General features: G+C 35.1%; 1 protein-coding gene across 2 annotated transcripts in view; it reads right to left on the reverse strand.

The window, feature by feature from the left end:
- The window catches only part of LOC150077331 (single-stranded DNA-binding protein, mitochondrial-like), a 142063-nt gene that overhangs the window by 95177 nt on the left and 33923 nt on the right, over positions 1 to 12963 (reverse strand). For both annotated transcript variants that reach the window (XM_090386362.1, XM_090386363.1), the window contains exon 4: positions 10709 to 10828. In XM_090386362.1, the coding sequence (XP_090242488.1) occupies positions 10709 to 10828 (120 nt within the window). The remainder of the gene's footprint in view (positions 1 to 10708; positions 10829 to 12963) is intronic.

The following is a 12963-nucleotide window of genomic DNA, read 5'->3' on the forward strand; positions in this document are numbered from 1 at the left end:
TTCGTGTTGATTTACACGAATATTAAGAGAAAACCGCGTCGAACCCTGGTAAGACGAGTCGCAATCACCGCAAGAAATGTTGTATACTAGATCATTAATTTGTGTTGCGAACGCGGAAAGAACCGAGCGATTGTTCAGTATAGTGTGTAACTTCCGTATAGGCCTAGCTATAATTTTAAATTCGGTATCTTTAAAGAATCTGTTAAGTTGTTTGTGCCACTGTTCAACATATGGGACAGAAATAAAGTATTTTTTGATATTACTATTGCTGATTGGTGTAGTATTTTTTATCCTATCCTTAGCTTGTACCCTAATTCGATTTATTGTGTTAATGGGATAACCCCTGTTCAAGAATCTGCTAGTTAATATTTGTATTTCTGAGTCCAAAGCAGAATCCGTCGTTGAATATTTATAGGCATTTAGAAATTGATTAAAGATAATCGATCTTTTGTAGGTGAACGGGTGGTAGCTATTATAATGAAGAAGCATACCGGTGTTTGTGGGTTTTCGATAGATGCTAAATTGTATTTTGTTCGAGTCACGGGTAAGCGTGAATTATGGGAGATTTTTTGAATGGCTTGGTACAAAATTACATTAAATCTACACTAAGGTACTCGGCCCAAAGTTACCATATTTCTTTCCTAAAATATTGCCTTCAAAACAACATCGTTCCGAAGTTTGCCAGGGTGAATTTAAATCAAAAAATTTCAGGCATAAAACAACTATCACTGGCGACATCACGTAATATTGTTAAGCTTGCCTTAAAATCTCGATATTCGGATAAACAAAAATACCTTTCCCAGGTTAGGAAGCTTCGCGATAAATTAAAAAATTATCTACATCCGAACGATTGGTCTGTATTGAAGACCTCCATAGATTTGCGACGGGAAGCACAAGCCTCAGAAATAAAAAACAGACACGTTAATAAGTTGCAAACATTATCGAATAGTTCAAGACACGTTCATGCGAATTCTAACACATTGTCGCGAGCTTGCGACCAAGTTCACACGAGTTGGGTGACATCCCCCCCACAGACACATAACGCACTACCACAGAATATGTCGGCTCGTTCACGAACACCCCCTCACCCAGTATCCAACGAACCAACGTATCAACAGGTTACAAATCTTTCCTCGTGTACACTATCGCAGGACCAGATTTCACTTTTATCCAAAGGATTAAATTATAATTTACCACCTCGGAAGCTGCCAAAAAAACAATGCGTAATTGATATTGAATTTGGACTTCGTAGTGTTCCACAAAAAGATGTATTTATTCAACAAGTTAACCAAGTAGTAAATAACATAAAAGAAACGCGACTTCCTAAATTGAATACACATGACAGTTCAGCTTTACGAGAACTTCGAGAAAATAAGGACATTATTATACAGAGGGCAGATAAAGGAGATACAGTGGTAATACTAGATAAACATGATTATATTAATAAGTTAGATTCAGTTGTCTGATACCTCCACTTATCGTGAAGTGGAACCGGCACTGTTTACCAATTTGGTAAATCAATACAATAAAACGTTAACCACATATCGTAAAAACGACTACATTACTATGGTTCAGTTGAAGGAATTGAAGTCCAGAACATACAATATTCCTGCACTTTTTGGTCAGGTAAAATTACACAAGCCTGGATTTCCGATTCGACCTATTGTTTCCTACAGGAACTCGGCATTTTCAGCCTTAGCCACACATGTATATAATATTATAAAACCTTTTAGACAGGTTATACAATTTGGGATTAAGAATTACGATACATTATTTAATAATCTTAAAGACTGTAGACTCGGCGACAATGACAATTTATTCTCATTAGATGTTACCTCATTATATACGAATGTAAACGTTGAATACACATTAGATATTATTTGGGATATGTTAAATAAAAACTTGACACCGATTAATTATACGAAGCTGCCCATTAAGGAAATTTTTCACTTAATTAAACTATTAGCTGAGGCTAACTACATCACCTTTCGAGACAAGGTGTACAAACAAATTTTTGGATTACCAATGGGTTTGAGCCTGAGTGGCTTAATGTCAGAGATCTATCTCTCAACGATTGAGCAGATACATTTGACACCTTTTCGTCCCCGTATCACATACTATGGGAGGTATTTAGACGATGTTCTAGTTATTACTGATAGTAGTACTATCCAAGACATTTTACATTCGTTTAATAATATTCATTCTAGACTCAAATTTACATTGGAAAGGGAAGATACGGATACTAAGTCATTAAACTTTCTAAATTTCACGCTTACCCGTGACTCGAACAAAATACAATTTAGCATCTATGGAAAACCCACAAACACCGGTATGCTTCTTCATTATAATAGCTACCACCCGTTCACCTACAAAAGATCGATTATCTTTAATCAATTTCTAAATGCCTATAAATATTCAACGACGGATTCTGCTTTGGACTCAGAAATACAAATATTAACTAGCAGATTCTTGAACAGGGGTTATCCCATTAACACAATAAATCGAATTAGGGTACAAGCTAAGGATAGGATAAAAAATACTACACCAATCAGCAATAGTAATATCAAAAAATACTTTATTTCTGTCCCATATGTTGAACAGTGGCACAAACAACTTAACAGATTCTTTAAAGATACCGAATTTAAAATTATAGCTAGGCCTATACGGAAGTTACACACTATACTGAACAATCGCTCGGTTCTTTCCGCGTTCGCAACACAAATTAATGATCTAGTATACAACATTTCTTGCGGTGATTGCGACTCGTCTTACCAGGGTTCGACGCGGTTTTCTCTTAATATTCGTGTAAATCAACACGAAGCCTCAGTTCGTGCTTCTCGGTCAGCAGCGTCAGAATTAGCCTTTCATGCCATTAACGAAAAACATACTTTTTTATTTAACGAGGCCAAAATACTTAACGTTCAACGTAATTATACGCGACTATTAATTGCAGAAACCGTTGAAATTAAATTACACGAGAATTCTGTTAATGTTCGGCGGCCATATTTGATCTCCGATGGGTGGACCTTTACGCGCATGCGCGAAGACATATAATCACTATTTAAGTTGCAGGTTTAGCCTGATTCGGTAATTTTCATTCCTGTGATCACGACAGTCGGTCGAAAAGCATTGTCAGCTTCAGGAAGGAAAATCGTTTTGAATATTTTCGTTAATTCTTTTAATTGCGTTAATTTGAATTTTAATTGTTTTGAATTGATTTTGAATTGTGTTAAATTGATTATTTAATTATTTATATTTTACTTTAATGTACCGGTAAGTTGTCGATTTTTTCGTTTTTTCCGTTCTAATTTCTGGAGGGTATCATACGGAAGTGTTCCACGTACTATATTGAGGTAAACTCCTCTTATTAATTTAGAAACTTTGTATGAAGCAGCATCTCAGTTTACGAACAGATTATTCAAAGCAGGAAGCATTCCTATTAGATTTTTTGTTTTTAATTCGCCTTCAACGTATGTTTAGTTTTTTAAATTTTCATTTTTCATTTTTTCATTTTTAAATTTTCATTTTTAAATTTGTAGCTTAATTTCGGGTTCTAGCCAGAGTTGTGAAATGGCTTTGCCCAGCACAATATAACATGAGTGCTTCTCAGTTCATTTTCGTCAGTTATCTTTTACAGCCACTCCCAGACTTAAATAAGGGTTGCGTTCTGCGGAACTCTATGTTGTTGTTTGTTGTTTTTTTGGTTTTTAGGAGCATTAGCAACTAAGGCCATATTGCTCCGGGATATGCGGTGGTCATTCCCTGACCTTTCCACATCCTCCATATTTGGTGGTGACGGACTCGAACCCCGGTCTAATCAAGAAGCGTGTGTTACGCACTGCTGCTCCTTCCCACCTGGCTACGGAGGCGCCTGGAACTCTATGTAACTCAAATTTTACATAAGTCGGAAGTTCCCTAAATGCTTATGCAGCACTTGCAACTATGCGCACTAAATTTGATTGAAGCAAAAAAAAAGAAATGTTCGACAAACATGTAAATAGAATTATTTATTCAATTTTTTTTATCTCATGCGCAGGAAAAATTACAAAAATTTCAAAATCATAAAATTACAAAAAGAGAGAAGAGACAGGCATAACCATCAGCAAATTTTACCTTTCGAGCATCGTTGCCAGAATTAATCCTACAGCTGATAAGAACGCTGCTGTGGAAATTGAGGGCTGTGGAGATTTAGAAGGAATATTTTTCCAACAATTCACAAAATTTCTCTGCAGCTGCAGAATCGGCACTGGCAACTTCACCGCATACTTTAATGTTTTGGAAACCAGCACGATGCTTGAACCTATTAAACTACCCATTGCTTGCCACGAACTTGGCTTGGGGGTTCACCGTACTTATCCTTAATATCTTAATAAATATTTCTTGCTTTTGCTTGAATAGCCATTGGACTCAGGGGTACTTGCTTCTGAATCTGATTTTCCATCCATATTATTAATAGCTTTTCCATCTTTGATATGGCACCCGAATGCTGTTTTGTGATCACTGTCGATCTTAAATGCATTGATCCTTTAACATGTTCTTTTATATGCACAATGTCCCTTAAAATAATATTCACTGTTGAAGCAGCGAGACCTAATTCCATACAATAGATGACAAACTCTGTCCTGCTTCGTACTTCTTAATTAATCATCTTCATTTCTAAATCAATTTTGTTTCGTTTCCTAGCACTGCCAGCACTTGCACTTTCCATTGGTCCCTTTCCCTTCACCATTATAATAAGTAAATAGGAATGAAGAGGAGATTCTGAAAATTTATTTGTTTTTTTATATGATTGAAGATTTCAGTGAAGGAGAACTCATTTCACCATAATACCATAATGTAAAAACCCACAAAATTCCAGTTATCAGTATTATCGTAAATGCAATAAAATCGAGTTTACTACCCATTTATAATAGATTGTGCTAACAGAAAAGCCCAATAAACTGGAAAGTGCAAATTGTTTTTATTGTTTTATGGTGGAGACCTCCAGAAATGTGTTTTGGAAAAATATCACAAAGCCTTTCAAAATTGATTCTTATAATGGAACATATGATAATGATGAAAGTGTAGTGCAATTTCCATTATAAAAATTGACCTTTTAGAGAGATAAATTGGTTAGTTATATAGCGAAAATTTCAACTTCCGAGGTCTTGGAACAAATTACAAAAAAAAAAAAAAAAAAAACAATGCGTTATTGGATTCACAATACGATATTTTCACGATACCTCCATTTACTCCTACAGGATGCAAAATACGTTTCCATGTTTTTTTAAGTTTGCACCAGCCAGCAAAAACTGACAAAGTCAAATTTCCATAAGTCAAGTATTACGTAACCCAGGGAGTGCCTGTATAGAAATGCTTGGATCGCACTATTAAGGTACTAATAATCAATGAACCAGCCATCCGAGAAGTGGTAGAAATTTCCATAATTTATTTTTTTTCCGTAAAATTTTCTCTTTCTTTATACAGGTGAAATTTCACATTCAGCATTTCTAATTTGTTACTCCAAGGTCTTATTGCTTTTGAATCATCTCCACTGCTTTGAACAGTGGGGATGATTCTGAAGGACATACTGATGAATGAATTTTCACAAGTTTTTGAAGTAAGGTAAAAACATTGGGAGAGATGCATAAATATCAAACAGGGATTATGTTTAAAAAAGACCATCAAAATTCAGATGTAAGTTTATTTATTTACTTAATTAAAAAATTATAAGAAATATTTTTGAACGATCTGCCTATTTTTGGAATAAAGGCCATTTGGACTTTTGTAATATCCCTCATTTTAATACTAGTAAAATAAAGGCTATCAGATAGCTGCCATTTCTCTGGACTCATGACAGAGAATCCATCTTTTTGATTCAACTGTGATCTCTTTTCCATCATACTTGAGTTGGTACCACAGAGTTTCTCCATCCTTTTTCGAAAACTTTTCTCCATCTTTTTTCCCTCAAAAAATAGTAAACCTGCCTTAAAATTATAATTTTGTTAACAAATGGTCAGGGTTGATACCCCTCTCTCTATTTAGAAAGCAATAAAGATTACTAAAAGAACTTAAAGTTTATTAAAAACTAATATAATTAAAGATTTATTTTGAAATAAAATATATTAGTCTTTCGATCCTAACTTACACTCCTGATAGTCCAGAAATATGAGCCAAAATACCACTCTCCCCTGTCAAGAAAATAGTAGAGGCCTCCTTCCTTGTCAATCAGTTACAAAAGACCAATGAGAGACAATGAAGAAACAGTGTCGAAAGTGAAAATTGGTAGTCATGGTAAACCTTCACTGTAAAGTGTTTTATAAACACAGTAGTTTTTTGTTTTTTTTTTCTCTTTTTTAGTCTTTCTACTCCTGTATTTATAACAGTGGGGATGATTTTGGTAAAGGTGAGCAGTTATTTTTTACAAAAAAGGCAAGGTCAAAAAATTTCAAAATGACTTCAGATTTGTTCTGCAGGTTTTTCTGTTGTAGCGTGAGCTTGCCTAAACAATGTTCTCTGTGAATCACTCGGCTTCCAGCAAGGCTGCACGCTAATATGTGTTTCCAGAAGACCTGGGTTTCATATGATAGTCCAGTAGTTGGATTAGGACAAAATTTTGCACCCTCAAGACCCACTCAGATTTAAATAAGAGTAAGCTTGCAGCATCAAGATTGCATTGTGATTAAACCCAAAGGTTCTTCTTAATTTTTACCTTTGAGCCCCGCTTAACTATAGTTCATAATCTGCTCAGTGAATTATGTATATCGGAGAATTGTCACAAGGCAAAATGATCAACAAAACAAGATTTATTACCATATAAGTCATACACATGAATACAATGGAACTGGTCAAAGATTTAGATTAATTGGTATGTGGCTGATTGGTAAATTAACTGAATAGCAAGCGTTATCTTGCTATTAGTACAAAAGTATTACAATCTTGGAATGTTCTTCATGAGGCTCTTCCACTTTTTCTCTCGTGAAAATTCACAAGCACTGATGGCAGTCATGCCATACAATTGTTCTACTATTAGAATAGGAATATATATGTCAACTTAACAATTACAATGAGTATTATAGCAACTAATTTGTCAGGTCGCGTTAACTGTTAAATTCTAATTCTGACAAGTAGATATAGTAAACCCCCGCTATTCGCGGTATCTGTATTCGCGGTTTCGCGATCGCCGATTTAATATAAAATGAAACCTAAAAAAATGTGAATTTTAAAGTGCCGTGAATATTTTCCGCCATAAAAAAACATGGGCGTGGCTAAAATTATCTTTCCCGGTCAAAACAGTGCTCAGTGGGTGGGGGGAGATGGATGACAAAATCGCGAGCGTGGATGTTTCTCGGCTAATCCTTGTTCAGTATGTGTTATGCGCTTGTCATGGAAGGTTTCATCGTTTTCTTTTAATTTATATGCTTATAAATTGAATAAATTTATCAATTTATAAATTGATATGCTTAAAAAATGATAAATCTACCGTTTTGCAGTGTAAAACAGACTTTTTCGAGTGTGTTAACGGAAGAAAGTGACTTTATTGTGGACAAGTTCTTTCTAACCCCTACAAAAATATGGTTATGAATAACAAGAGAAATGTGAAAATATCAAAGAAGGTGATGACATTAGCGAATAAAATTGAGTTATTAGATAAAAATTCTAATGGCGAAAGTGTCTCCTCAGTGGCAAAACATTATAAAATCAATGAGTCAACAGTACGATCAATCAAGAAATCGGAAGAAAAAATCTGCCGTAGTGTCCGTGAAAACGCGCTAATTGCTTCAAAAATTTGCTCTGTAACTCGTGATGTTAAATTAGAAAAAACGGAAAAAGCTTTAAATCTGTGGATAGAAGACCGAACTCAAAATAAAATTCCGTTAAGTTCACTCATTATTCGTGAAAAGGCAAAACTCCTTTATCAACACTTTAGCAAAACTGGTGATAGCACTGGCGGGATAAGTTTTTTAGCTAGCAAAGGCACTGGTTTGAAAGATTTGTTTGAAATTTCTAATAAATATTACATTTAATATTAAATTGTTTCTTATTTTCATTTCGATGTCATATGCTTGCATTTCACTATGTACTGTCTATGTACATAGTCATATTATGAAGGTACATATAATACATATATAGACAAAATTTTAGACTAGTTTTTCTTATATATTTCATACTTTGGAATGGAACCACTTTATTACTATGGGAGCCATAACTCAGTATTCGCGTTTTCGCGACATTTCTCAGGAACGTAACCCCCGCGAATAGCGGGGGTTTACTGTATACAACTGTCAGAATAGTTTTTATGAGAAGAGAGGTCAGTGGGTGTGAATTAATTAAAGGCAGTGGGAAAGTATGATTAACTTCGAACAGGTGGGTTTGAGTTGTTTTAGAAAAGGCTAGTCACTTACCAACAAAATGTCTTTCGTGCTTGGCACTTCTTAATCCTGCTCTTTTATCCATAAGTACAACTCTGGGCTAACTTCCTCAATATTCTTTAGCTGCTGATCTTAAACTCTCGCTAAGGATCCACTCTCTGACTCTTACAACACTGCCAACTCCGAAATCTACAGTAAGACTCGCAAAAGGCTCCCGTTTTCTACCCCCCCTTTCATATAAATACCTCTGGGTCCCCTATCTGAATTTCCCATGACCTGTTCTGATCTCAGGTCAATAATGTGGGGAAAAGATTTACACTTGGGGACTGTCAACTTGTGAAATTTGACACTACTAAAAATGATATATTAAATGGATAAAGGAAATCTCATGTTTGTGTAGAGCCGTTTCTTTTGTTTTGCAATCGCGGTCATTGAACATAAATCGATACACTTTTACGAATGGAATTTTGGAATGACAGTCAGTGTATTTGTTAGATTCGATTGCGTAAGAAATTATGTCTCATGTTCTGATTTCTCACCCTTTTCTGTCAAAATTCGCAATCTGCTCTTGTCGTTCCTAGGGCAATTAAGAGTACACGGACTGCCCGTTGCCATCGGGAGGGGGGTCTGACGTCATCTAATTGATCTGGGCACTGACGGAGATATATTGTTTCACCGGCCGCAACCCCTGGGGCAGCGACTGGCTGCACGTGCGAAATCGAAAGTTAAACGGAGTTCATTCCGTTAGGTTAGTTGTATAGGCCGTGGAAAAAGTATAAGGCACTATAAGGAATAAATGCTTCTTAAAAGCAGGCAAAAGGAACAAAAAATGATAGCATTTTTTAACACTTTAACATTCCTCCCATCTACAGCCATAAATTTTGAGCAAGGGGGAAAAGAAATTTTCACACGCTCAACGGAATAGTAAGAGCAGACCAGTGAGAGATTGGGAAGATTTTTGTGGTTTTGTGAGTCAAGAACAAAAGAAAGGAATCAATTGGTAGGAAGAAGACAGAAAAGAGAAAAAATTAACTTCTGGACAAGAAATACGGCCCCTGAGGCAGCATGGAGTTTTTTTTGTTCTTAAGCAACCCTTGTTGCTTAAGAACAAACTATACTAAATTGCCCCAAAGTTGAACCTACCCTCTATACTTGTTTTAATACATTTACAAGACATCTCTCCTCATGGACTATCAGACAATCGTTGTATCAATTTCTTAGTATTCGAGTTTTAACAGATAATGTGACCTATCAACCTAGTTGTCAAAATACTAATTATACTATTAAGTTGACATATTTTCCTGTTCTAGCATTAGAACAGTTGTATGTTATAAGACACCAATCACTCTGGATACTTGTGAGAGCAATGAGGAAAAAGCCCACACGAAGGACACTGTTTATTTGTTACTCACTAGCAGTAATGTTTTTATCTGCTATCTAGTTTGTACCCAAGCAGTCCTATACAAGTGTTACCCAAATCATGACCAATTACATAACGATTTATTGTACAATTTTGCATGTTTAATAAACCTTGTTTTGTTTGTTTACCCTTTTTGCGTCTTGATTATTCTTTCTAATTAAACATAATTCACTGAATAAGTTTTGTAAGAGAACCATAGTTAATGTGGTGCTTTGGAGCCCAAAGTATAATCACAACGCGATCCTTGATGCTGCGAGCTTACTCACAGTGATATTCTAAGTCTTGAGAGCATAAGATTTATTGTCCTAATTTAAACTGCTAGTCAATCACATATGAAACCCAGGTTTTCTGGATACACATGGTAGCGTGCAGCCTTGCTGGAAGCTGAGTGATCCACGAGTACGTTGATTGGCAAGCACACAATACAACAGAAAAACCTGCGGAACAGATTACTGGCATTGACAATACTTTTCTAAAAGGTCCTCAATGAGATAAATACACCATGAGGCATTTTACTTTATTTCAATATGGTTTGTGGGCTGAGGGAAAAAAAAATACCCAACCTTCTGCAGGCCACATTTTTCTTACCTTATCCAGATATTGTTCTGAACACCAAGGAGGTAAATATTTCAGCCAACTTGGCTGAAATTTTTGTCTTCTGAAAATATTGTGATACGTAAATACTGACTAAGTATTGAGCTAACGATTGAGCATTCAGATATTTGTACTAACTTGGCTAAAATGTTTGCTTTTTGAAAATACCATGACACAAAAATACTGTTTGAGTATTGTACATATATACATAAATATTGTTTGGGTATTCAAAAATAATGAGTGTTTTGAACTGCTGTGAGCAAAAATAAAACTTTTGTATTTACATTAAAATTTCAAAAATAAAAAGTAGAAAAAAAATAGTTAATTTTTTTAAAGCACTTACCGGATTCAAATTGATAATTTGTATTTGTTGCTACACTAAAAACTACTACTGGGTTACTGTCTGTTCCTCTGAGTTGAGGATCTATACCTACTCTTCCTAAAAGAGTTACATTGTTGAAACCTAAAATAAAATTTGAATTTTATTATAACACATATTAATCTGAAATTTATATAATTTAATGTAAAGGGAATTTAAGGAATGAAAACTATTGTACAAAAAAAATATAAAATTCTGTCATGATTTTTGATGCCTTTTATTTACCAATGTGAAGTAAAATATAGTTTATCAAAATACTATTGTAAAACATTACTGCAGAATGGAAAAAAAAAAATTATATTTTTTCATTCTGCAAACATGCCATTTTTTCAAAATGAAGAGACCAACTACTAAACATGATTTGTTCTTGGTCTTTATAGGTCTATTTAAGGCCACAAATTAAGAAAAACTCAACTTATGTTTTAATTTTAATAGTTACTAAATGCATACTGATTCAGAAACCTCTTCGGATTTCTGTAATGGGCCTCTAAGGACGTTAGAGGATTTAACTATGGCGCTGCTTACCGTCTAAGGACGATAAGCAGCGCCATAGTTAAATCTATCTTATTAACAGAAAAATTCCAAACCAGTCAAAAATAAAGAAAAATGAATTGTTGCTTTTAAAATAAATTTGTTAAAAACAAAAAGTATATTTTTTATTAAGATCATTTTGTGATGAGGAACTTCTGCTAAAAAATCTTTTTAAACATTTACTTATATAATTTTTTTTATTGTTTTATTTTACAATAATGGTAAAATTACTTAAATGAAGCAGAACCCTTTAATTGATCCTTCATGACAACACAATGGGGTTTATCGCTTAATGTCTGTTGCAGACTGGAGGAATTTTTAAAGGTCTCTTTAATCAGGGCTCCAGTTAAGTCCATTTCACACAGAGGGTGCAGGCTTATGAGAGGGTTTCCTCTCATAAGTTATCCTGATACTTTTACAAACTTAACATGCAATAAAGTTCACAGCATCCTACTTTTCTTCTAATTTTTTTTTTTTTTTTAATGTAAACCCCAAACACGAGAGGTATTAGAACCTATAGTACTTAGTACCGTGCTTGGGTTAGAGGTTGAGAAGACGAAGAAAGATATTTGTTGACATTGGACTTGACCTTCTGTAGACTGTAATTTTCAGGAAATACATATGAAGGAAGGTTGTTCCAGAAAACGGCAGTTGAATGAATAAAAGAGGAAGATGAAAAGTTGGTTCTGTGAGTTTGAAGTTGGACAGTAAATGGATGTTGGCTGGTGGCAGCATGTGTTCAGACTGTTTTGAAAGAGAGGGTGGGAATTAAAGAAGCCAATTCAGAAGAACAGTGCCCATGGAAGTATCTGTAGAAAAGACATGCAGCAGAAACAGTACATGTATGAGACTTACGAGTGGAAAGACTCTGTTAGAGATGAGTCAATAATTAACCTAACTGCCCTCTTCAGAATGGAATCTAGAAGCCTGATAGAGGCTGTGGGAGCACTGTCCCAGATGTGGGAACAATATTCCATGGTAGGGTAGATTTGCGATTTATACAGAGTGAGCAGCTGTTTGGAAGAAAAGTAACGCCGAGAGTGAAAGAGAAAACCAAGTTTTTTAGATGCAGAGGAAGCAATATTTGTAATGTGCTTGTGCCAAGAGAGATTAGAAGTCAGAGTAATCCCCAAAAGAGATATATCATTTTGTCTAGAAATCGGAGTGTCACTAAAGATAAGCATAGGAGCAGAAGAATCCTTTTTGCGAGATATAAGACAAGACTGAGTTTTAGAAGGGTTGAAATCAACAAAGTTGTCTTTGCCCCACTGGAGAATTACCTGAAGATCAGCATTTAAGGAATTGGTAGCAGATTTTCGAGAAGTTGAAGCTGATTCAGCAGGACAAGGTTTCTCAAAATGGAAAGTGGAATGCAATGTGCTGTCATCGGCAAAACTATGAATAGGATTTCCAGTCAATGGAAGAAGGTCATTAATATACAAGCGGAAAAGAGTGGTGGAGAACTGAACCTTGGGGGACACCGGCATTAGTGGAGAAGTTAGAAGACAGAGAGCCATCTACCATCACCCTCAGTGAGCGATCAGAGAGAAAACTGGATAACCAATTACTAAAAACAGTTGGTAAACCATAAGATGGAAGCTTGTTTAGAAGACCTTTATGCAAAACACGATCGAAAGCATTTAAGATGTCAAGAGCAATTACTTGTGTTTCGCCAAACCTTTCCATTG

Source organism: Mastigoproctus giganteus, chromosome 12 (assembly GCF_048544385.1).
Source record: "Mastigoproctus giganteus isolate SK-2022 chromosome 12, ASM4854438v1, whole genome shotgun sequence".
Taxonomy (NCBI): Eukaryota; Metazoa; Arthropoda; class Arachnida; order Uropygi; family Thelyphonidae; genus Mastigoproctus; species Mastigoproctus giganteus.